This window comes from Callorhinus ursinus, unplaced genomic scaffold (genome assembly GCF_003265705.2).
Source record: "Callorhinus ursinus isolate GAN/ISIS: 27379988/994484 unplaced genomic scaffold, GSC_fseal_2.0 scaffold10, whole genome shotgun sequence".
NCBI classification, from domain to species: Eukaryota; Metazoa; Chordata; class Mammalia; order Carnivora; family Otariidae; genus Callorhinus; species Callorhinus ursinus.
The window spans coordinates 80,836,856-80,858,303 of NW_027397072.1; the positions used below are offsets into that span (position 1 = coordinate 80,836,856).

The window sequence follows — 21,448 nt, forward strand, 5'->3', positions numbered from 1 at the left end:
TTACCTCAAATCTACCTTCTAATGCTTCAGTTGAGTTTTTTATTTCTGCTATCATAGTTCATCTTTAAGAATTCTTTTTGTCGACATCCTGGGGTCATGATGGGCAGTAAGATGGCGTCTGCCAGCAGGGTCGTTCAGGTAGTCAAGCCACATACTCCATTAATAAGGTTCCCTGACAGAAGAGACAATCCTAAACCTAACGTATCAGAAGTTTTGAGATCAGCAGGACTACCGTCTCACTCTTCTTCAATTTCACAGCATTCTAAGGGAAGTAAATCCCCAGATTTGCTGGTGCATCAGGGTCCACCAGACACTGCAGAAATAATAAAAACATTACCTCAGAAATACAGAAGGAAACTTGTATCTCAAGAAGAAATTGAATTTATCCAACGGGGAGGTCCAGAATAATCACTGACAGTGTGGCTGCTGTTTGTCATCAGACAGAAGACTAGTCTTTACAATAAAGGACTTCCAAAATGGCACATGAGAAATTATACAGTAAATAACTTGAGTAAATACTCTGCAAAAAAAAAAAAAAGAAATCTAGAAAATTTAGATGGACAATTGTATCTCCTAATATATGTATCTTGGTCAGCTTCTCCACAAGCTTACCTAATTGTTTATATGCTTATTAAAGTATACATTTTTAAATGTTAGCCTATTAATTTACTCTTGATTATCAAGTATTACCAGTGTTGAGCTACTAAAAGCACACAATATCTAGTAAACTATCACAGGTTTCCCATGGTTTCCCTTTTGTTTCAGTTTCTTTTTAGACATGGAAAGATTTATTAGAATTACTGCTTTTGGGAAGTGATTTTCCTGAAATTGGATGAGGGTCAGTGAAAGAATGACTCCATTATTTGTTCTTAATTTTCTTCCCCTTTTTTTCATTCACAAAGTTACTGGAGTATAACTAGTTTAAAAAGTGTATCCTACACTAAATGATAAAAATATAGTCAAGGTAAAACAGGTGACTTTGTGGTATTAAAACTGGGAGTTAATACAAAAGATTATTTGTAACCTGTATTCAGAAGAAAATACCAGAATTTAAAATGGAAAATAAGAGATCAAAATGAATATAACCTAGAAATAGGTGTTTGATTAGAAATTGCAACTTAATATGTTATTAGGGGTGTTGAGAAAGTCTTATTCTTTATTTTACTGTTTTAATTGTCATCATCTGTGCAAATTCTGGAAACCACTAACTTTCTCACACTTAATGTCTGAAAGTGTCATAAAATCAACCTAAATATTTACCTTACTAAGGCAATTTATGAAACTTTAATAGGGTCTTACAGTGCCAAGGGTATGTATTATTGTGAAAGTAAAGCCTCACAAAGCTAAATAAATTTTCTTCCATACCTTGAATGATTTCTAGAATATACTTCAAAGAAGTCATCCCTAATAGTAAGGGTAGCTTATGGGCATTAGAGTCGAGGGGCGCCTGGGTGGCTCAGTCAGTCGAGCGTCTGCCTTTGGTTTGGGTCGTGATCCCAGGGTCCTGGGATCGAGCCCCGTGTTGGGCTCCCTGCTCAGTGGGGAGCCTGCTTCTCCCTCTCCTCCCCGCTCACTCTTGATCTCTTACTATCTCTCTCTGAAATAAATAAATTTAAAATCTTTAAAAAAAAAAAAAAGAATTCTTTTTGTCCTCATTGAGTGTTTTTATTTTAAAGCCCATTCTTCTGCAATATATTGTCTTCCCTCCTGAAAAACTGCTTCCTTCTCTTTGTATTAATTTTCCTTAGTTCTTTTTATCTGTTCATTTTGCATGGTAGAGATTTTCCTCAAATGCTTTCCTTGGCTGTTTATCCATATTTAAAATGTGGCATCCCAGAGCCACTTAGAAATTCTGACTGCATAGGTATGGCTTTCCGACTAGTGGACTTTACTCTAAGGTGATCAGCTTTGATGGTTTTGTTGAGGGACCCTTAACTATTCAGTATCTGTGTTTTGTTTTCTCTTGGACTGTTCAGTAACGCTGGGGAAATCCTGAAAGGATTCTTAGACAAAGCCTTGTTAAAGATGAGCTCAGTCCATAATTCACAGGAAGAAGCAAGAGCCAATAGAAACAGAAATATTAGAAATAGATACCCAAGATATACTTCATTGATTATAAGATAAGGATATCTAAAATGAATAAGATCTCCCAATCTTTAAGTGAAAGATTAAAGTGTAGCTCTTTGGAGGTCTGATTTTATACAGGGACTTTATTTCTAACTCTCCATCTGACCTAGCCCAAGCTATTGTTTCTTCTTTCTAGTTGTATTAAAACCTAAGCCTCTGGGCGCCTGGGTGGCTCAGGCCGTTAAGTGTCTGCCTTTGGCTCAGGTCCTGCTCCCAGGGCCTAGGATCGAGTCCTGCATCGGGCTTCCTCTCAGTGGGGAGTCTGCTTCTCCCTCTCTCCCTGCTCTCTCTCTAATAAATTAAAAAAAAAAAATCTTTAAAAAAACCCTAAGCCTCTATTTTTCTCAGACTGGTAAACCCCACTAGAGAAGTGCTGGTTCTGGTTTTTTTGTTCCATCTTAATTTTTGACCTCTGGGGATTTCTTTTTGTTTCTTATGAGTGTGCATTTAAAAGAAGGTTTTTCTTCCTACTATTTTTTTTAGATTGATGAAGTCTGTAGTTGTAGTGTATCTCTCTCTCTTTTTTTTTAAGATTTTATTTATTTATTCATGAGAGAGAGAGACAGAGGGAGAAGCAGGCTCCCAAGGAGCAGGGAGCCCGATGTGGGATTCGATCCCAGGACCCAGGGACCATGACCTGAGCCGAAGGCAGACGCTTAACCGTCTGAGCCACCCAGGCGCCCCTGTATTTCTTTTTTTTAAGATAAAAACACAATCAGTTTCCATATAGAAGATTTGGAGACTATAAAAATATATGTTAGAAAATAAAAATAAGTGTGTTTTAAAATAAACTTGGGATTATATCATACATAGAGCTTTTATCTTATTTTTTCCACCTAAAAATTAAATTGTGAACATTTTATTTGGAGAAGTACATGCTGTGAGGTCTATATACTCACAGAATTCTCAAACATTTTCCTACCATTTCTGTCCACTGAGCATCGAGAAGGGGCTGGAAAACTGCAGCTCTGATGCTGAGTGATGTCCCGCTGTATTGTGGGGCCATGCGGAGTAGCTAAATCACAGGAAGTGCACGGTGTCTGCTCTCAGTGCTGCCACTGACCTTGTGAGCTGAAGCCCCATGGACGGAGCCTCAGTTTCCTCTTCTGTAAAGTGAGGACATTAATTTCTTGCCCACCTTCTTCACAGAGCTCAAAGGTGTGTAAAAGCACGAGGAGCATCATAAGGAAGTAATGAACGGTGTTCTCATATAAACGTTAATGCGCGCAGGTTCAAGATAGAGCTCTTCGAGGCAGACTGAATCATTTCCCTTCCCCATCAGTCTATAGCCTCGAAAGATTTTCTGGCACCACATTTCATTATCGAAGGCTAAATGAGAAAATGGACTGTTCTCCACCACATCAAGGGAGAGAAGGAAGCGGGAGACAGCTTGCATTTCCCTTTTGCTTAAGGCCAGGTACATTCAGAAAAAAGAGAGATAAAGTACTCTTTCCCTGTCTGTCTTGTACAGTCTGCAGGGCTGAGCATTCTGATATACGGTAAATGCAGGAGGACGTGAAAGACATATAGTGAGGTGGTTAAGAGCATGGGCTCCTGGGGCACCTGGCTGGCTCAGTTGGTGGAGCGTGTGACTCTTGATCTCAGGGTTGTGGGTTCGAGCCCCAGGTGGGGGATAGAGATTACTTTAAGATCTTTAAAAAACAAAAAAGCGTGGGCTCCTAATCAGTCTCCTAGACTTGAATCCTGTCTGTGACTCAACCTCTTTATGCCTCAGTTTCCTCACACATAGGAAACAGACATGAAGAGTCCCTGCCTCATAGTGGTGTTGTGAGGTGTCGGTGTGGGGAGACCGGGAGATTTCTTGGTCCTGTGATGAGGGGGGTTCCCCAGGATAACACTCTTGACTCTCTCCACTACTCAGACTTCAATTAATTGGTGAATCTGAAAGAAGATACTGGACATCACCCTACAGGAAGTAACCATTCTATTCTACTCATCTCTGCCCTAAACTGGAAAGACCAGCCGCAGCTCAGGGAGGTCTAGGGTGAAGCGCGGCAGACTTTGTAAATCTGTCAGTTTGGAAGTTTCCTTGCCCACATTCTCCACGTTGGCTTGATCGATGTTAAAGGTGAGACTTTGCTTTACTCTTTTATTTCTCATTTGGTTTAGACCAGGCAAATGATTGCCTGTCACCTCTTTCTTTTTTTTTTTTAACACTTTTTTCCCCCCAAAGATTTTATTTATTTATTTGACAGAGAGAGACACAGCGAGACAGGGAACACAAGCAGGGGGAGTGAGAGAGGGAGAAGCAGGCCTCCCGCGGAGCAGGGAGCTCGTCGATGTGGGGCTCGATCCCAGGACCCCTGGACCATGACCCGAGCCGAAGGCAGAGGCTTAACGACTGAGCTACCCAGGTGCCCCCTGTCACCTATTTCTGTTTGGCGTTGACAGAGAATGGATTTTACATTGTTAGAGGAATGAGAAAAATCAAAAGAAGAGCACTATTTTAGGACATGTGAAATCTATATGAAATTTGGATTTCAGTCTACTTGAAAAAAGTTGTATTGGAGGACAGTCACATTCATTTGCCCGTGGCTGTTTTCACACCCCAACGGCAGAGTTCAGGAGTCGTGACAGAAACTGTACGGCCTACCACACCTACAAAATTTGCCATCCTCCCCCTCCAGAAAACATTTTCCGACCCCTGGTTTAGACTGTGAGGCTGTTCATCGCGTCCCCTGGAACCCCTCCATGAGGATTAAATGCATGAATTCACATAACGTAATGAGAACAGTGCCTGGCGTGTAGTAAGCCCTCAGAGAGTGTTGCTGTTGCTTCTCAACTGTCTTGGGGACTGAAAGGATGGAGTGGCTGGAAAGTCCTGGAATTGTACAGCCTCGATTGGTAGTGGTATTGATCATGAAATATCAAGAAGATTGCTATGGACTGAACTGTGTGCCCTTCAAATTCCAATGGTGAAGCACAAACTCCCAGTGGGACTGTATTTGAAAACAGGGTCTTAAGAGAAGTAATTAAGGTTCATTAATTACTTAAGGTTAATGAGGTCATAAGGGTTGTGTCCTCATCCGATGGGACTGCTGATCTTATAAGAAGAGAGCAGGGAGGGGCATGCAGAGGGAAGCCCACGTGAGGACCAAGCAAGAAGGAGGCCATCTTCAAACCCAGGAGAGAGGCCTCAAGAGAAACCAACCCTGCTGACACTTTAGTCTTGGACTTCTAGCCTCCTGACCTGTGAAAAAATAAATTTCTGTTGTTTCGGCCTCCCAGTCCCCCAGTTTGTGATGATAGCCTGGGCTAATACAAAGATGGTAGGGACTGAACGGTGACTCTGAAATGGTGAGGGCACCAAAAGCCTCCTCCTCTGCCTCTCGGGCCACATTTGTTGCAGAGGGAGGATGTTATGGGATGGAAGGGATTAAATTAGGGCTGTAGTAGATAATATATAATGTAGGTGGGAGTTAACTTATAAAATCTTAGAAGTATTTTCTTTTTTAAGCTTAAAATGGAGACCAGTTATGTGTGTGGCAGATCCTCTCCCTCCGTTGGGAGCCTCGGTGTCTAAGGAGCCCAAGGAGATGTGGGAAAGACACTCTAGCTGGCGCCTAGAAGTGTGCGTATTTTTTTTTTAAGATTTTATTTATTTATTTCAGAGGGGGAGAGAGAGAGAGAGAGAGAGCAAGCATGAGTGGGGGCAGAGGGAGAAGCAGACTCCCCACTGAACAGGGAGCCAGATGTGGGGCTTGATCCCAGGACCCCGGGTTCATGACCCAAGCTGAAGGCAGATGCTTAGCTGACTGAGCCACCCAGGCACCCCTGTTTGTGTATTTTTACCATCCTAATACTATGATGTCCCCTGGCATCATGGTAAAAGCTGTCCCCACTAGAAGAACCTTGACAGTTTCTAGCCGGGCTGTGCATTTCATTTCAAATCTACCTACCTAGTTACCAATCCATTTGTTTTGTTTTATAATTGATTACTGCTTGAGAAAATGCTATCATTTCTATTTTCCTCTTTGAAATCAGGTATCGTTATTTGACATTTACATATCTTCTTTACATAACATGACCTATCTTTTAAGGCATCTGACTTGCTTAATCCCCACGATATTCACGTGATGTAGGTCCCCTCTCATGATGGCCTGGTACATGCTAAAGAGCTAACTCAGCGGGCCACAGCTGCTCAAACCCTGCGCATTCCACAGAGAGGCCTGTTTCAGGAGGACTAGCCCTTGACTGGCTCCTGGAAGATCACTTCTGGTGCCCTGATATATCCTCCTCTGTGAGAGTGTTTTTGTATGTCCGAGGCCCTGGGCCGCACAGGGCCAATTTGACCTCCTGGGGCCCAGAGACTGAGTAGCTAAAATCAGTCCTGTGGACAACTGTAGCACCCACGTGACTGAATTACAGGAAAAACCTGGGTCTCAAGGCTCAGGTGAGCTTCTCTGGTGTGTTGTTATGCCCCGTTGCTGGGAGAATTAAGTGCATCTCCAAGTAATTCCACGGGGAGGGACTCCTGGAAGCTTGGGTCTGCTTTCTCTTGGACTCTGCCTTTGATGACCTTGATCTGTATCCTTTCACTGCCGTAAAGCAAGAGCTCCTGAGTCCTGTGAGTCGTCTTAGCGAATCCTCGTGCCCCAGGGAGGTTTGAGGGCTCCCAACACAGCTGGCCAGGCAGACTCCTAGATCCTCTTCTCCCAGATGGCTTGTATCATAAAATGGAAGCCTTGAGGCATGATTCATTAAAACTCATTCTCACCCGTTAAACTGCATTGAAATCTCGAGAAAGGTACATTTGTTGAGAAAAGCATATGTTTTGCTTATATTTAAGGAACTTGTTTTCACCTGTCTGGAAGCTTTTCTGTATTACACAGTCTGTTGAGTTTTAACAAGAGAAAGAGTGGACATGCCCACATTTTCAGGTCAGTTGCTTCATGTGGGAACACTGTACCATTTGAAAGTGTTATAGTCTGCTGTGTTTAGGACACTGCAAAAATGTAGCTGCTGAATTGTGAATTTCTCTTGTGGGTTAAGATGAAAGAATTTTGGGAAGCAATCCACATAATAACTACAAAAACCGAATCTACATTGAACTTTGTAAAAATACCTGAGACAGGAGAAAATAAGCAAGAACAGTAAATAGGAACTAAATTTGCATCTACTGGACAAGACTGTCATCAGGTGTACCTAATGCTTTGTTCACTATTAAAGCTAATTTCTTCAGAAATTGCTCTTTGATGAAAGCAACGAATTAGTATTCATAAGTAAGTCATTACTGAATTTAAATAGGGGCCATCATATTTAAATAGGGAGCATTTTACTTCTCCACTGGTGGTGATTACACAGAATAGAAAGGAGATTATGTAATGATGTACTATATGTTCGTTAACTGAACAAAATAAAAAAAAAAAAGGAGATTCTGTATTTAAATGGGTAAACAGAAAACTTTCCCTTTTCGCAGTGGGCAACCCAGGCTAGCCTCACTATAATTTCCTTTCCACCTGTGGTAGGGAGGATAATGCCCCCCCCAAGATGTTTGCATCCTAACATGTGACTGTGTCACCTTATATGGCAAAGGGAAATTAAGGCGGCTAATCAGCTGGTATTAGATAGAGAGATTATCCTGGATTATCTGGCTGGGCCCAATGCAGTCACAGGGGTCCTTAAAGGTCATAGGGAGAGACAAAACAGAGTGTCAGAGAGAAAGACCACTGGCCATTGCTGGTTTTGAGGGTGGAAAGGGCCACAAGCCAAGGAATGCAGGCAGTTTCCAGAAGCTCAAAAAGGCAAGAAAATGGGTTATAGAGTAAAATAATGAAAAAGACCTTGCTGGTGTGAAATCTGGAATCCACTGGTGGTCTTGTTCTTTCTGGATTAGTCAGGGCCCTGCTGGTCCATCCCCAGACGGGGGATGTGTGCAGCACGGGCAGGAAAGGAACTGCCTCTCCTACTGTACCTCCCCCACCCACGTCTGTCCATTTACTTCTTGCTCCTGGTTATCATTTTGCACAGCAGCCCCTTCTGATACCCCATCTGCTATTACCTGACCTCTGACTCCAGCTTAATGGCATTCCTTGGCTCCTAATGGAGCAAGAAAATAAAATCACTCCTAAAAAGAAACAATAGCTGACTGCAGCTAGCCAGGAATTGCTGCGTCTCTGTGTGACTGGGGGAGAGGACCCGGTTGGTGGGGGAGGGGTGGAGGGTAGCCAGCACAGCTCAGGAAGGGCTGCTCTTCTGTTTAGGAAAGCACATGAATGAGTCTTGATGATCAGGACAAGGCAAGGCCCCCTCCCTGGTGCACCCAGGCTGGCGTGCAGGAGGGACGAGAAGTAAGTGGGTACAATCCTGTAAATGGCAGCCTCCTTGATGTTGTTTTTTGTTGCATGTTGATGATGTTGCATTTTGGATCCTGGTACTGGCAGAAGACACGGAAGAGTTTGGTTTTGTTTGTGGAGGTTGCTGAGACTCAGGGAAGAAAAGAAAGGCATAGGCAGGAGACACGGAGCTTGGAAGGGATGCCCAGCAGTGTGGTGGGAGGCGGGAGGTAAGGAGCAGCGGTGTTCTCCATGCCTGCAATGGGAGGCAGCCAGTGACTGGAGCGGGGATGCCATGTGATCTTCTGAGATGGGGGCTGGGGGACCCTGGCAGCTCCTCACCTGCAGGGCTAGCCTCTGACTGGATGCTGCCCTGAGACCACTTCCAAGATTCCACCCAAGCCCCCTCTGCCATTCTGCCCGCACCGCCGGAAGCCCGTCCTGGGCTCGCGGGGCTGGTTGCTCAGCTCAGGCAACCTGTGCTTCTTAGATCCACCACGGCTCCTGCCTCAGAAAGAGCACAGCAACTCCCTGCAGAGGCTCCACAGACCACAGGAGCCCTCAGAGTGTGTTTTGCTTTGGCCCTTGGTGTTACAATGACCTAGTCGTTGGGGCTCTAGCCTCAGAGGTCACATCCAAGCTCTCTGATGACACTGTCCGGCATTGCACGTTCACTTGTCCTTCCCCAAGCCCTACTGTCCATCTTGCCCAGAGATGTGCAGTGAACAATGAATTAAGCAAGAGAAGCTGCCTGGCGCTCCGACACTTCACTCACTTGAACGGAGAGAAGCAAAGAAGGCAGCTCGAGAGGAGCCGGAACCGGAGGTTGTGTGCGCTCAGTGGGGAGTAGAGCTGTCTGTCTGCACAGACCATGCATGGGCGGGGCGGGGGGGAGGCGGCGGGGATGACCAAACCCTGCACCCTCCACGTCTGCCCTCCAGCTCTCAGCAGCTCCTAACCTGCAGGATGGAAGGCGGCAGCCTCGGCCCAGGCCCTCACAGGCTGTAAGTACTGCTAAACAGTCTGGAGCCCTGTCCCCTCTTACAGGGAAAGCTTTGCCTCTTCGAGAATCACATGTGCCTGCAGCCCAGTCAACCTCAGCACTTCCTGCTCTGCAGACACCTCAAGGGGAACAGGGCAGAACGGCAGTGGAGAGCGAACTAGGATCAGCAAGTGGGGAACGTGCAAACACCCTGCTGTCCTGGCAGACCTGGGTGCAGGGGAGTTGGCTTCCCAGAGCAGGGGGTCCTGGGCCTGGGCAGTCCTCGGGGGCTGGGACCTGGGGCTCTCCTCAAGAGGCAGGCAGAAATGAAGTGCACCCTGGGGAATGAACTAACTGGTAAGTACTGGGACTAGAAAATGTGAACACAGCTTTAACATGGGAAGGAAGAGGCAAAGAAAGAAACGACTTTCAAGAGGTTGGCGTCTTCCTTGTTTTTGTTTTTTATGTTTATTTATTTACTCTAGAGAAAGAGAGGGAGAGACAGCGTGCAAACGGGGGAGGGGCAGAGGGAGAGGGAGAATCTCAGGCAGACTCCGCCCCGAGGGCAAAGCCCAACCTGGGGCTCCATCTCAGGACCCTGAGACCATGACCTGAGCAGAAATCAAGAGTCCGATGCTTAATGGACTGAGCCACCCAGGTTCCTCAGTGTCTTAATTTTGAAGGACAGGTCAGGTTGGCTTGGATGAGATGGAAATGGTGGACAGATGTGAAGTGGAGATGCTAAGCTGGTGGAAACCACAGCTACCGTGTGGATTTCTATTCATCTCCCCTACTGTGGAGAGGGTGCCTTTAACAGTTAGGGGCCCTTTACGCACATGGCCACTGCCTGGCACACAGGCAGTGCTCGGTAAATGTCGTTTGAAAGAAAAACTTCCTAGTTTCATCACAATATTTAGGATGTTCCTTTGTACCCAGTATGCCTAATTCAGTTAATGTTTAATTGAACTTACTGTTATCTCCCCACCGCATCGCTACATTATTAGAATAACAGCTTTCCCTCCCAAATTCCTTTGTTATCCAAATAATTAAAATCTTTTTTCTTAGACATTTCTTACCATTCTACATTAGATAATTTAGGTACATTTCTGTATTATCTCAGGCAAGTTATCTCAATTATGTCCTTTTCTGATGGGGGAGACCCAGCTTATAGAAGGAAAAGGACACTATACAGAACTTATTTATTTATTTATTTAAGATCTTATTTATTTTTAAAAAGATTTTATTTATTTATTTGACACACACAGAGAGAGAGAGATAGTGAGAGAAAGAGGGAACACAAGCAGGGGGAGTGGCAGAGGGAGAAGCAGGCCTCCCGCAGAGCAGGGAGCCCGATGTGGGGCTCGATCCCAGGACCCTGGGATCATGACCTGAGCCGAAGGCAGAAAGCCACCCAGGTGCCCTAGAATTTAAATGTCAATATTGAATCCTGAGTTTTTCTATTTCTTCCAATGACAAAAAGAAGAGAAAATTAGACAAAAATTATTTAGGAAAATATCTGCAAATTATACATCTGATGAGGATCATATCCAGAATATAGAAAGAACTCTGGCAACTGAATAATAGAAAGAGAAATGGCCCAATAAAAAGCGGGTAAAGGCATTAAATAGTTCTCCAAAAAAGATATACAGATAGCTAATAAGAACATGAGAAGATGCTTAACATTAGTAGTCATTAGGGAAACACATATCAAAACCACAATGAGATACCACTTCATAGCCACTAGGATGGCCATCATAAACAAGGCAGACAATAACAAGTGTTGGTGAGGATGTGGAGAAACTGGACACCTCATACGTTGCTGATGGGAAGATACAATGGCACAACTGGTGAAAAAAACATTCAGTCCCTCAAAAAGTTAAACATACAGTTACCATATGACACAGCAGTTCAGTTCCACTCTTAGGTGGATACCAAAGAGAATTGAAAAAAAAAAAGTCCATACAAAAACTTACAAATATTCATAGTAGCATAATTCATAATAGCCAAACCATGGAAGCAAATGTCCATCAACTGATGAATAGATCAATAAAAATAGGTAAATAGAATGTGGTATATTCATACAATAAAATGGGATTTGGCCATAAAAAGGAATGAAGTATTGATACATGCTAAAACATAATGAACCCTGAAAGCTGATGAGAGAAAAACTCTCTAAAGATCCACAAGGGAAACCATTCTAGATTTCTTTCTATGTCAGCATGACTGTACATAAACTTTGTTCAACCTAGAAGCCTGATTTATGGCCCACCGTGCATGCACTATGCATCTGCTTTGTGAAGGAGTAGTCTAAAGGAAAACCTTCTTGTCCTTGAGCTATTGATCAATGTTCCTGTTCCCTGAATTCCTTGATGACAAAACTCTTGATTCCTGCCTATATGCTAATCCATAATCTTTTGAGCTTCTACGGGATGTAAGAAGTATATAACCTGGTAAAAACAATTCATTCTCTAGAGTACTTTCTTCCCTATGAAGAGCATATTTCCCAGGCAGCTATCCTAACTTGGGCTCAAATAAAATGCTCTTTCTTCCTGTTGGAGATTCTAAAAGATCTGCTCATTTTGCATCGACAAAGCATCAAGCTAAGTGAAAGAAATCAGTCATAAAAAGCATGTATTATATAATTCCACTTATAGGAAATGTCCAGAATAGGCACATTGAATAGATACACAAAATAGATTAGCAATTTCCAGAGGCTAAGGGCCTTGTAATAAAACTCTTACCTCTATCTTAACAACTCTAAAAGCTTTCTGGAAGGTGTATGTTTAGGGGAGTTACATCCTTATCATGAATTCATATCATTTCGGCTCAAGGTGGAATCACCTCTAACAGGTGACTGATGGGGAGAGGTAGTCAGAGATGTGGGAAAGAGGTAGTATAAAGGTAGAGGAACCAGAATCATCAGTGGACCTATGAATTGAGTGCCCTGGGAACCATGGGGACAGACCTTCATGGAGCTGAAATGAAATTTCGGGCAAAGAGGTGGCTGCAGGTGCCTGGGAGCGCTGACCATGGAAATGAGTGGAAGACAGGAGAGAGTACCCAAACACCTGCTCAGGAAGCCTTCTCTCCACACAGCTCCCTTCACTCCCAGACAGCTCTTTTAAAAGCAACTCAGGTTAATGTTAGCTTCAGGGTTTTAGGGATGTGCAGGCAAGGGAGAAAAGGCAACATGAATCTGGACAGAGAGCCGTCTATTTAGAAGATTTGTATGTTGCCTTCAAAGGGAATGAACAAAATTCAGTGAAGAGAAATTGAATTCAGCTTCTTTATCTGATGAGGGCTGGGCCCTGCGCTTTGAAATGCATGTCATGTCTCAGGTAGACAGAGGGCAGACGGAGATACATCTTGGCCGTTAGCAGGCAAGCTGTTGCAAGCACATGCTCACTCTGTGTGTTCACTTGACTGAACTCTTCTACAGAATGACAGAAAAGAGTGCCTTCCACACACAGCTCTAGGGGCACAAATCCCAGAGCCTGCATTTGGAATTGGGCTGGGCTGAGGTTTTTAGCTACCGCTCAACGTTATCTTTTCTTCCTACAAGAACAGTTAAAAAGATGCAGGCTAAGAGACATTCATATTTCTTGATATTTTCTGCAAAGAAGGAACGATTAAACTCAGTACACTATTTTAATTGCGTGTGCCCGCCAAGCATTTATCCTGCGCTCGTGGCATAAAGGCAGATCATAACCTGGGATCATAACCTGAGCCGAAAGCAGATGCTTAACCAACTGAGCCACCCAGGCGCCCCTCAGATCCTCCTTTCTTGATAATTGAGTAGAAACCTAGCCTGTGTCTCAACTATCAATCAAATTTTTTTTCATTGCCAGGAAAAGCATCTGATAAGCCCCTTTTGGTTCTATTTATTTCCAGATTCTTCAAAATGAAAATTCCTCTAATGCCAATGAGCTTAATGTCACTCCAAAGAAGAGCCCCCCCCTGGCCCGGAGGGCTTCCCTCGCCTTGGCTCTCTGAGAAGATGCAAAACCTAAACCCCACAGTGTTCAAGCCTGCACTCTGTAAAGAAAGATGTTGCAGCAGAAATATGTCCAGTGGGCTTTCCTTGTCAATCATTATTTGCTGGATGTTCATACAACTGGGCCTCTGGTCTGAGTATAAATTCACGTAGGCATAAGAGCATCTCTACAGGTTTGAGGGGAGAGGAAAATGAGAGAGCAGGGGGTTGCTCATCGCTGCTGAATCTTGTACACTGGAATCTTATTCTCAATTTGTCATGTTAACCTGAGCTGGGAAACCTGAGCTTGGTCCCTTAGAAACCACCAATCCTGCCCTTTTTCGGTACTGAAAGTCGCTTTCTGCTAATTATCCAGTCAGATTCCCTTTCCAAATGATCTCCTCCAGGAAGAAGGGCAGGGTAATAGCACCCAATCCAACATGCCCTGGGGTGGGAGTCAAGACAACTGTGTGCAATTAAATCTAGTAAACCTCACTGTGATATTTTAGGGTACGTTCAGGGACTAGAGGATCAGGGTGGTAAAAAGTTTGGGGTAAATCCCATAACTAGATGGGATGGAGCGAGTATCCCAGGCTGAATTTTACCGATTCACTGAAAAACTCTTCAAGGTCCCTGTAAACCTGTACAATATGGAGAAATACTTGTTCCCTTGCTTATTCTCAAGATATTGGCCTCGCCCAGCTTCAGTTAAGGAAAGGACATCTGCTGTGTATTTTCGTCACCATTAAAATTCCTGAGAGTTTTGGATACTTGATGTCCTTCACCCATAGCAGTTTATTTTTTTTTAAATATTTATTTATTTGACAGAGAGAGACACAGCGAGAGAGGGAACACAAGCAGGGGGAGTGGGAGAGGGAGAAGCAGGCTCCCCGCGGAGCCGGGAGCCCGATGCAGGGCTCGAGCCCAGGACCCCGGGATCATGACCTGAGCTGAAGGCAGACGCTTAACCGACTGAGCCACCCAGGCGCCCCACACGTAGCAGTTTAGATCCAACTTTATCGTTAATTTACAGGCCAGTTGATAGACCCAAGTACCATTTTTGGGAGGCATGATCTGTGTCAACATACATGTGGCATTACTGAATGAAAAACACTTCTTACATATACAGTGGAATATTCCTTAGCCAAGAGAAAAAGGAAACCCTGCCATTTGGGACAACATAGATGGCCCCTGAGGACATTATGTTGAGCGAGAAAAGTCAGACAAAGACAAATATGTATGATCTCATTTACATGTGGAATCCAAAAAAAGCCAAACTCACGAAAACAGAGAGTAGGACGGTGGTTACCAGGGCCTGAAGATTGGGTGAAATCGGGGAGATGTCAGTCAAAGGATACAGACGTGTGACTGGAAGATGGGTAAGTTTCGGACAGCTAATGCACACCACAGTGATCACAGGCAATGATACTATATTATATATGTCAAAGTTGCTAGCAGACCAGATCTTAAATGTTCTCACCACAAGAAATAAATGGTAATTATGGGACGTGATAGAGGTGAACACTGAGCGAACACTTTGGTGGTTGAAATCACAGTGTATGTATGAAATCTACACGTTGTACACCTTAAACTCATATAATGTTAGATGTCAATTATATCTCAATGAAAAAGCACATTTCTTAGCTGTATGCCAAACACCTATATCAGCTTTGATGACAACAAGCTTTTAGGTTAAACCTCTCAAATTAATAAAACTATGATATCAGTCCACTCTTAAGTCAATTAGCAAAGACTCAGGCTCTCTTATCTATTTTGAGAGGGACGCAGGCTCCCAGCCTCTTAGGCCATTACTGAGGATTTTGATATTTTTTCCCAGTGAAAGCATTTCATCAGGGGAAATCCAGGATCTGAAGTGGGTTCTGAAAGATCACTTTAGCTGCTGGATTGAGGATGAATTCAAGGTGACAGAGCAGACTGGGAGGGAACCAGTGGGGGTGACTGACGTATACGCCCTCAGAACGGCTAATAGTTGGATATGCATGTCATAGTACCCACACGTGTGTGCATATGCACACACACACACACACACACACACCCAGCTATCTGTGTGCGGAGTCCTACACGCAGAGGGTCGATTAGCCTGCCTTCGCAGTAGAAACGGATGCACCGGGCTCACCCTCGGACAGGAACCGTGTTCAGCCCTCATTCTGGGGCTGTGCCCTGTCCGTGAAAGTGGGTTCACCAGCCTGTCCCAGTGCAGACTCTGCAGGCACCGGGGCCAACCCTGATGCACACAGAGGCAGGCTGTAGCTGAAATGCCCCAGGGGCCATTCAGGAGAGGGCTGGGAAGGCACTTCTTTTCCTTCTCTAGAGCATCAGCGGACACGTTGCTTCCTTCCTGTCTGGCCTTGGTTTGTGGTTCAGTTGCTGCGGGCTCTTCACCCTTGCATGGCCCTCGGGGCCTGCAGAGCCCCGGGATGCATCACACAGAAAGAACAGGTTCGGGATTTGTCTGCCCACTTGGGAAGAAATGGGGTAGCCCCGGCCCCTCCCCAGGGACAGAGAGCGGCAGAAGACCACGAGCACACAGTATGCACCAAATGTGATGGTGAAAATGCTTTTGCATGTTTTCAATTCCCAAGGACACCAGCTTTAAAGACTGAAGGCCATGTTTGGTTTTCGGAGGATGAGCAGCCTTCTGAACGTGAAAGGATCAGGTGGCTTTGATTTATCATCATCATGAGAAATGGGAGTTTTGTTTTGTTTTGTTTGTTTTTGTTTTTTAATCCCGCTGCTCTGCAGGAAATGCTTTGGAGTGCTTGACAAAGAGCCCTGGTCTCACTGGCCATCCCTCTAGGCCCTGGGATCAAGTAGGAGGGCCAGCCCGTTATTGCCTTGCCAGCCCGTAACGTTGAACTTCTTGCGTGTAGGGGTAGTTCTTAGCCACAGACATTTCCACCTGACGCCTTGCTATGCTCCTGTGGCCCGAAGAGCTCCCGCTTGGCTTGATTATTCAGGGCTCCAGTGTTGGCCTGTCTCTCTTGTGAAGTCTCTGTGCTCGACATCCCCAAGATTCTGGAGGCAAAACCCAAAATGTAATGCTGAACTTGGATGATGAAGCTCACCCAGAGGAAACACACCTGGGCGCAGGCAGTTCATATTGGGAGTAGGGGCCCTCGGGGTGACAACCAGCCCCACTGCCGGTCACCTGAGCTTCGGTGCTTCCTATGGCTAAACTTGACTTTTGAGTGTATTTCTTTAAGCTCCATTTTAATACTTCAGAAGCTTAAGCAGGGCAAGGTGGGGGGGAGCAGTTCTGAGAAGTGGTTTCGCATGAGGATCTAGACCCGGGTACCAAGGGTGGCAGCTCATCTCTCCTCTTCCAGGCCAGACGTACAAGCATGCTGAGACACCGTGGCCCTGGGGCCTGGGGGGGCCACCTCGGGTCCCGAGCTGCGTCAGCCAGCTACCCTTGTGGTGCCCTGAGGTTTGCGCCTCCTGTAGGGGGTCTGCACGCCTGAAGATGGTCAGCACGCACGGTTCCAGGCCGCGCACACGGGCTCACCCAGTTCTTATAGACCTGGATCCACCCTAGCGAGGACCTCTCGAAGCCGGATTTCTCATGGCTGCCAGCTTTCAGCTCTAGCTGACCTCCGCCTGGGACCATCCAGTTGACAATTCCTCCCACACCCTGAGCACTGCCGCGGCTGCGCACTCTGCTCCGTGTCTCCAAGAGCAGGTGTGGCATCAACATGCTCCGGCCTGGTGACGACTTTTAGGATGCCTCACTTAGGAACTCCCCGACGTTTAGAAAGGTATCCTGGGAATATACTTCTGGTGCCAGCAAGCTTGGCTGGCCAAGAACAGAGAGAATATTCCATGAAAGAGGAAACACCCCTTTTCCTGCCTTTTTGCCAGACCCTATAGGGGGAAGTGGGTCAGCTGAACTGTCTCCAGCCCAATGCAGTCCCTCCTTGTCAGTGTTCCAAGGGTAAGCGACAGGGTCTTTTATCTGGGTGGCATTTTACAGCATGTTGTTGCTTTGATTATCAACACCTCCCAACCCCCAAGGAACTAATCAGTTTGTTTGCCTACTATGTTTTTTATGCTTTGCATAAAGAATAACAGAATTTTGGGGCACCTGGGTGGCTCAGTCGTTAAGCGTCTGCCTTCGGCTCGGGTCATGATCCCAGGGTCCTGGGATCGAGCCCCACATCGGGCTCCCTGCTCAGCAGGAAGCCTGCTTCTCCCTCTGCCACTCCTCCTGCTTGTGTTTCCTCTCTCACTGTGTCCCTCTCTGTCAAATAAATAAAATCTTTAAAAAAAAGGATAATAGAATTTTGGAATGGGGATGAATCCCATCCTAGTTCCTAAAGTGTCACTACCTTTTACAGTGAAGTGACGGAGTCCAGGGGGTTAAGGGACTGCTGAGGCTCCCTGCTGCATTGGCTGCTCCTCAGGGGGCTCCTGCCATGTGGCCCCCACACAAGCTTGGCAGGATGCGATTTCAAGCTCTACACAGTGGTGCTGGGTTAATGTTCCATCTGCATTTAAGTGTCTTTTCTTTTAGAGTTTTTGAAAAAGTGTGTTAAAGAATTCGGGGTCTTTGTGCATACACGTCTTGGAGGGGGATGGTGGGTTTGAAATTAATTTGAAGAACGATAAACAGAGTGAACAAGGGAGCCCGCTGGGGGGCGGTAAATGGATTCCATGCTATGTGGACCTCACAGACCAACTACTGGATCCTTCCTTCCCCAACCTCCCCTCCCTGCCCCTTTTCCATCATAACAAGAGCTGCCATTTGCCCACCAGGTATGGTACAAGAACCTCAACCCTCCCAGTCACCCTATGAGGTAGGAATTATTATTCCCATTTCACAGAGGAGGAAGCCGAGGCTCCCAAAGTTGAAGCCACTTGCCCCCAACCACAGAGCTTGGTAAGTGGCGGAATTCTATTTATCTGATTCCAAGGAGTAGAAAGCCACTCTTTCCACTTCAGGTTGGTGAACACATCACTTTGCATCTCAGGACCCTGTTAAAGTCCCGCGACGCAGAGAGGTCCCACCCCATAGTCTCTCTGCTTTATGCAGAGGACCTGTGCCGGCAAGACTGACCCCTTCGTCTACCTGCAGAATTCTCCTTCCGATTCCGGCAGCAGGAGGGAGGCCATGGGGTTCTTCATCAGATCGGCCACTGCAGGGTCCCTGGGTGTCACATAGAAGAAAGGAACCCCAGTGCTGTTGTTCAAGGGGCCATCGCTGATGGGCAGGCAGTTCCCAAATGGCAGTCCTGGGATCTAACAAACAGCGAAAAAGGCTTTTTCAATGCAGGGTTTTGGATTGATCTGAGGCAGGAGCTTCCTTTGTGTCTCTGGCCAGGAAATATAGCCACGGGGATGGCATGGCATCACCATGGTTTCAACAGGTAGTACATGAAGGCACAGTGGTTCCCAGCTGACCCAGTTCACCCAGGGATGGGTCCAGAATTTCTACGGAAGTGCTGAGCAGGGGCATTCTGTTTGGAAGAACAGCTAGGGGATTATTCTTGAAGCTCCTGCATATACATAGAAAAATACTCCCTTTACGAAATTTAAAGTTATTTGTGGGAGGGGCGATGAAATTTATGGAGCGGTTCTAGAACCCTTCCCACATGCTGCCCGTGGAGGGCCCACTCTCACAAGGTTTTGGAAAACTTCAGGGATAGAACTTAGGTCTTAACTTTAATATCTTATGTGATTTTTGGACTCCGGGAACTTTCTATTACTGTTTCTTTTAGAGCCACGCCATTTTCTTTTTTTTTTTAATTGTAATCAATATTTCATTATACAATTCAGCAACTCACCCTGAAGTCACAGAAACATGCTACACTTACTTTTGTTCATGATCATCCTGTGGAGGAGGTGAAGTTCTCAGACATATGTGCAAATACTTCTTAGGTTTTCCCAAGCCCTGCTGCGTCCTGCATCCCAAACTTCATGAGCTTTATTTACCCTTTACAGAGTGCTCTTTATTGTCACTGAGCTCAGAACTCAGGGGCTGTCTTTGCATAAAGTGTTACATGGTAGCAGTGTGTGTAGACTTGGAATAAGGGATGGCTTTCATCTTTGAAGGAGATGCAATGATCAGGAGTCTTCAAAAATGGTAATATAAGTTCAATTCACAGACTGTTTTTCAGCTTGTCATAACTGCCTACAAGTCATGCTTCGCACACGTGATGTATACATGGGAAATGTTTCCTGAATGTACTGAATTTGGATTAAATGTCAATACTGGAAAGGGGAATTCCTAACAAAGCTAAGAAAAGAGATGTTGAAAGTCAAAGTATCTTCAGTACATTGGCACCAGACTTTTAATTGCTTTTAACAATCTGTGTATTTTTTTAAACATTCACTCCATCTAGCTCCTTCTTTTTTTTTTAAAGTTTATTTATTTCTTTAAGTGATCTCTACATCCAACGTGGGGCTCAAACTCACAACCCCCAGATCGAGAGTCGCATGCTCTTCTAACTGAGCCAGCCACGTGCCCTAAAATAATTTGTATTTTAAACCAAGATCAGCTTCATATCCTTGTAAGGTGTGTCTTATGAGCATAATATATAACTGAGAAACCATCTGGATGCTGTGACAGTGGTTCAGATCACTGCCATAATCAGAATAAACTTACTTATTTTTAAAGAGTAAAACAAGAACTTCAAAACTACATAGTCAACCACTAAGTTTCATATAGGAGGAAAGCAAAGTGGACAACTCAGTGACTTGGCCAGTTTCCAGATGGGTGAGACCCATACCTGGGTCAGAGCTGGCTTGCTGCCCAGTGACCTACCTACATGTTCCAAAAAAATTGGTTTTGCATAAATTCAATAGGATTCCAAACTACCTCCCCGTAATAAAACCCTCATATGGATCTTTCCAGCCCTGAAAGCTTTCTGGAGGGTGTGTAATTATGGATGGCACATCCTCATATTTATCCATGTCATTTTGGCTTAAGGTGGAAACCTGGCTAACAGGTGAGTAAAACATTTGCGAACTGAATGATAAAACTGTAGCTGAAAACAGCTCATTCCAGCATGTATACACTTTGCACCCTAAACCTCCTTTTCCGGAAAAATTCTTGAGTTCCATATTTCAAAATGTCAATTTCCACCACAGCCCCCGTGGTGTCTTTCTCCCAGTCCCCAGTGTCAGTAGGTGACCTCGAAGTTCGGGTCTGTTGGGTGCCGTGGGCTGGGAGGCTGCCCGCACCACTCTGTGATGCCAAAGGCGGGTCTGGCTTCTTTTGTGCAGGTGTCGGGTCAGGCGCTGGTTATGTGTACGCCTCTTTGACCACCTCAAGACTGCACCTCAGTGCCCATCCACCTGGCAGGATGCCTGGCTGTCAGCACCCTCCTCCCCCTTTGCCAGGTTAAGCAAAGCACAATCTGGTTCCGTTATGTATGCGCTGTCCACCGTGCAACCCAACCCGCCGGGCACGTCTGTGAGACCCGGGGGCGGTCGCTAGCATTTCCCCGTCCCCAGGCCACCGCGAGGCACGCACCTGCAGCCGGCTCCCGGCGGGGCGGCTTACCTTCTCGTGGGCGGACACGGTGGCCAGACAGCCCCAGGCGCTGGCGTGGGCCAGGAAGCGGGCGGTGCCGGGGCGCAGCCTCGGGCCGCTCTCGCGCCGGTAGGAGAACATCCCGGGCGGCGCGGGGGGCGGCCTGGCGCGGGCGGCGCCGGGCGGGGGCGGCAGGTGCGCGTCCTCCTTGTGCGCGGAGGCCGGGAAGCTGCGCTGCCAGATGCTGCCCGAGTCCTCCAGCAGCGCGGGCAGCGCCTCCTCGGTGGAGGCGCTGTCCAGCTCCTCGTCCACCTCGTTGGTGACGGCCCAGGACACCGAGCTCACGATCACGTAGCCCGCGGCGGGGGACAGCAGGGCGCTGCAGCACAGCAGCCAGGAGAGGCGGGTGGCGGGCCGCGCGGGCCGCTGGCCGCGGCGCACGGACATCTTGCAGCGGCGCGTCCTGCCGCGGGGACCGCCTGGAGCGCGCGGGCGGCCGGCGAGAGCTGCAGCGCCCCCCTGCGCCGGACGCGCGGAACTTCGGGCTCGGCTTCCAACCGCCGCAGGATTCCCGGGCG

General features: G+C 46.3%; 2 protein-coding genes across 2 annotated transcripts in view; one reads left to right on the forward strand and one right to left on the reverse strand.

The window, feature by feature from the left end:
• Positions 1–21,448, reverse strand: part of CREG2 (cellular repressor of E1A stimulated genes 2) — a 32,603-nt gene extending 11,155 nt beyond the window's left edge. The window contains exons 1-2 of the mRNA XM_025869035.2: positions 20,901–21,448; positions 18,465–18,634 (exon numbers count right to left, since the gene is read on the reverse strand). Coding sequence (XP_025724820.1) covers positions 18,465–18,634; positions 20,901–21,317 — 587 coding nt within the window. The 5' untranslated portion in view covers positions 21,318–21,448. The remainder of the gene's footprint in view (positions 1–18,464; positions 18,635–20,900) is intronic.
• Positions 90–1,383, forward strand: LOC112821695 (alpha-ketoglutarate dehydrogenase component 4). The gene has a single exon (XM_025869036.2). The coding sequence runs from the start codon at positions 97–99 to the stop codon at positions 406–408; it is 312 nt and encodes a 103-aa protein (XP_025724821.1). The 5' UTR covers positions 90–96; the 3' UTR covers positions 409–1,383.

Bases quoted from the DNA above. Each gene is read 5' to 3' on its own strand.
- LOC112821695 (XM_025869036.2), top strand. From the start codon at position 97: ATGATGGGCAGTAAGATGGCGTCTGCCAGCAGGGTCGTTCAGGTAGTC.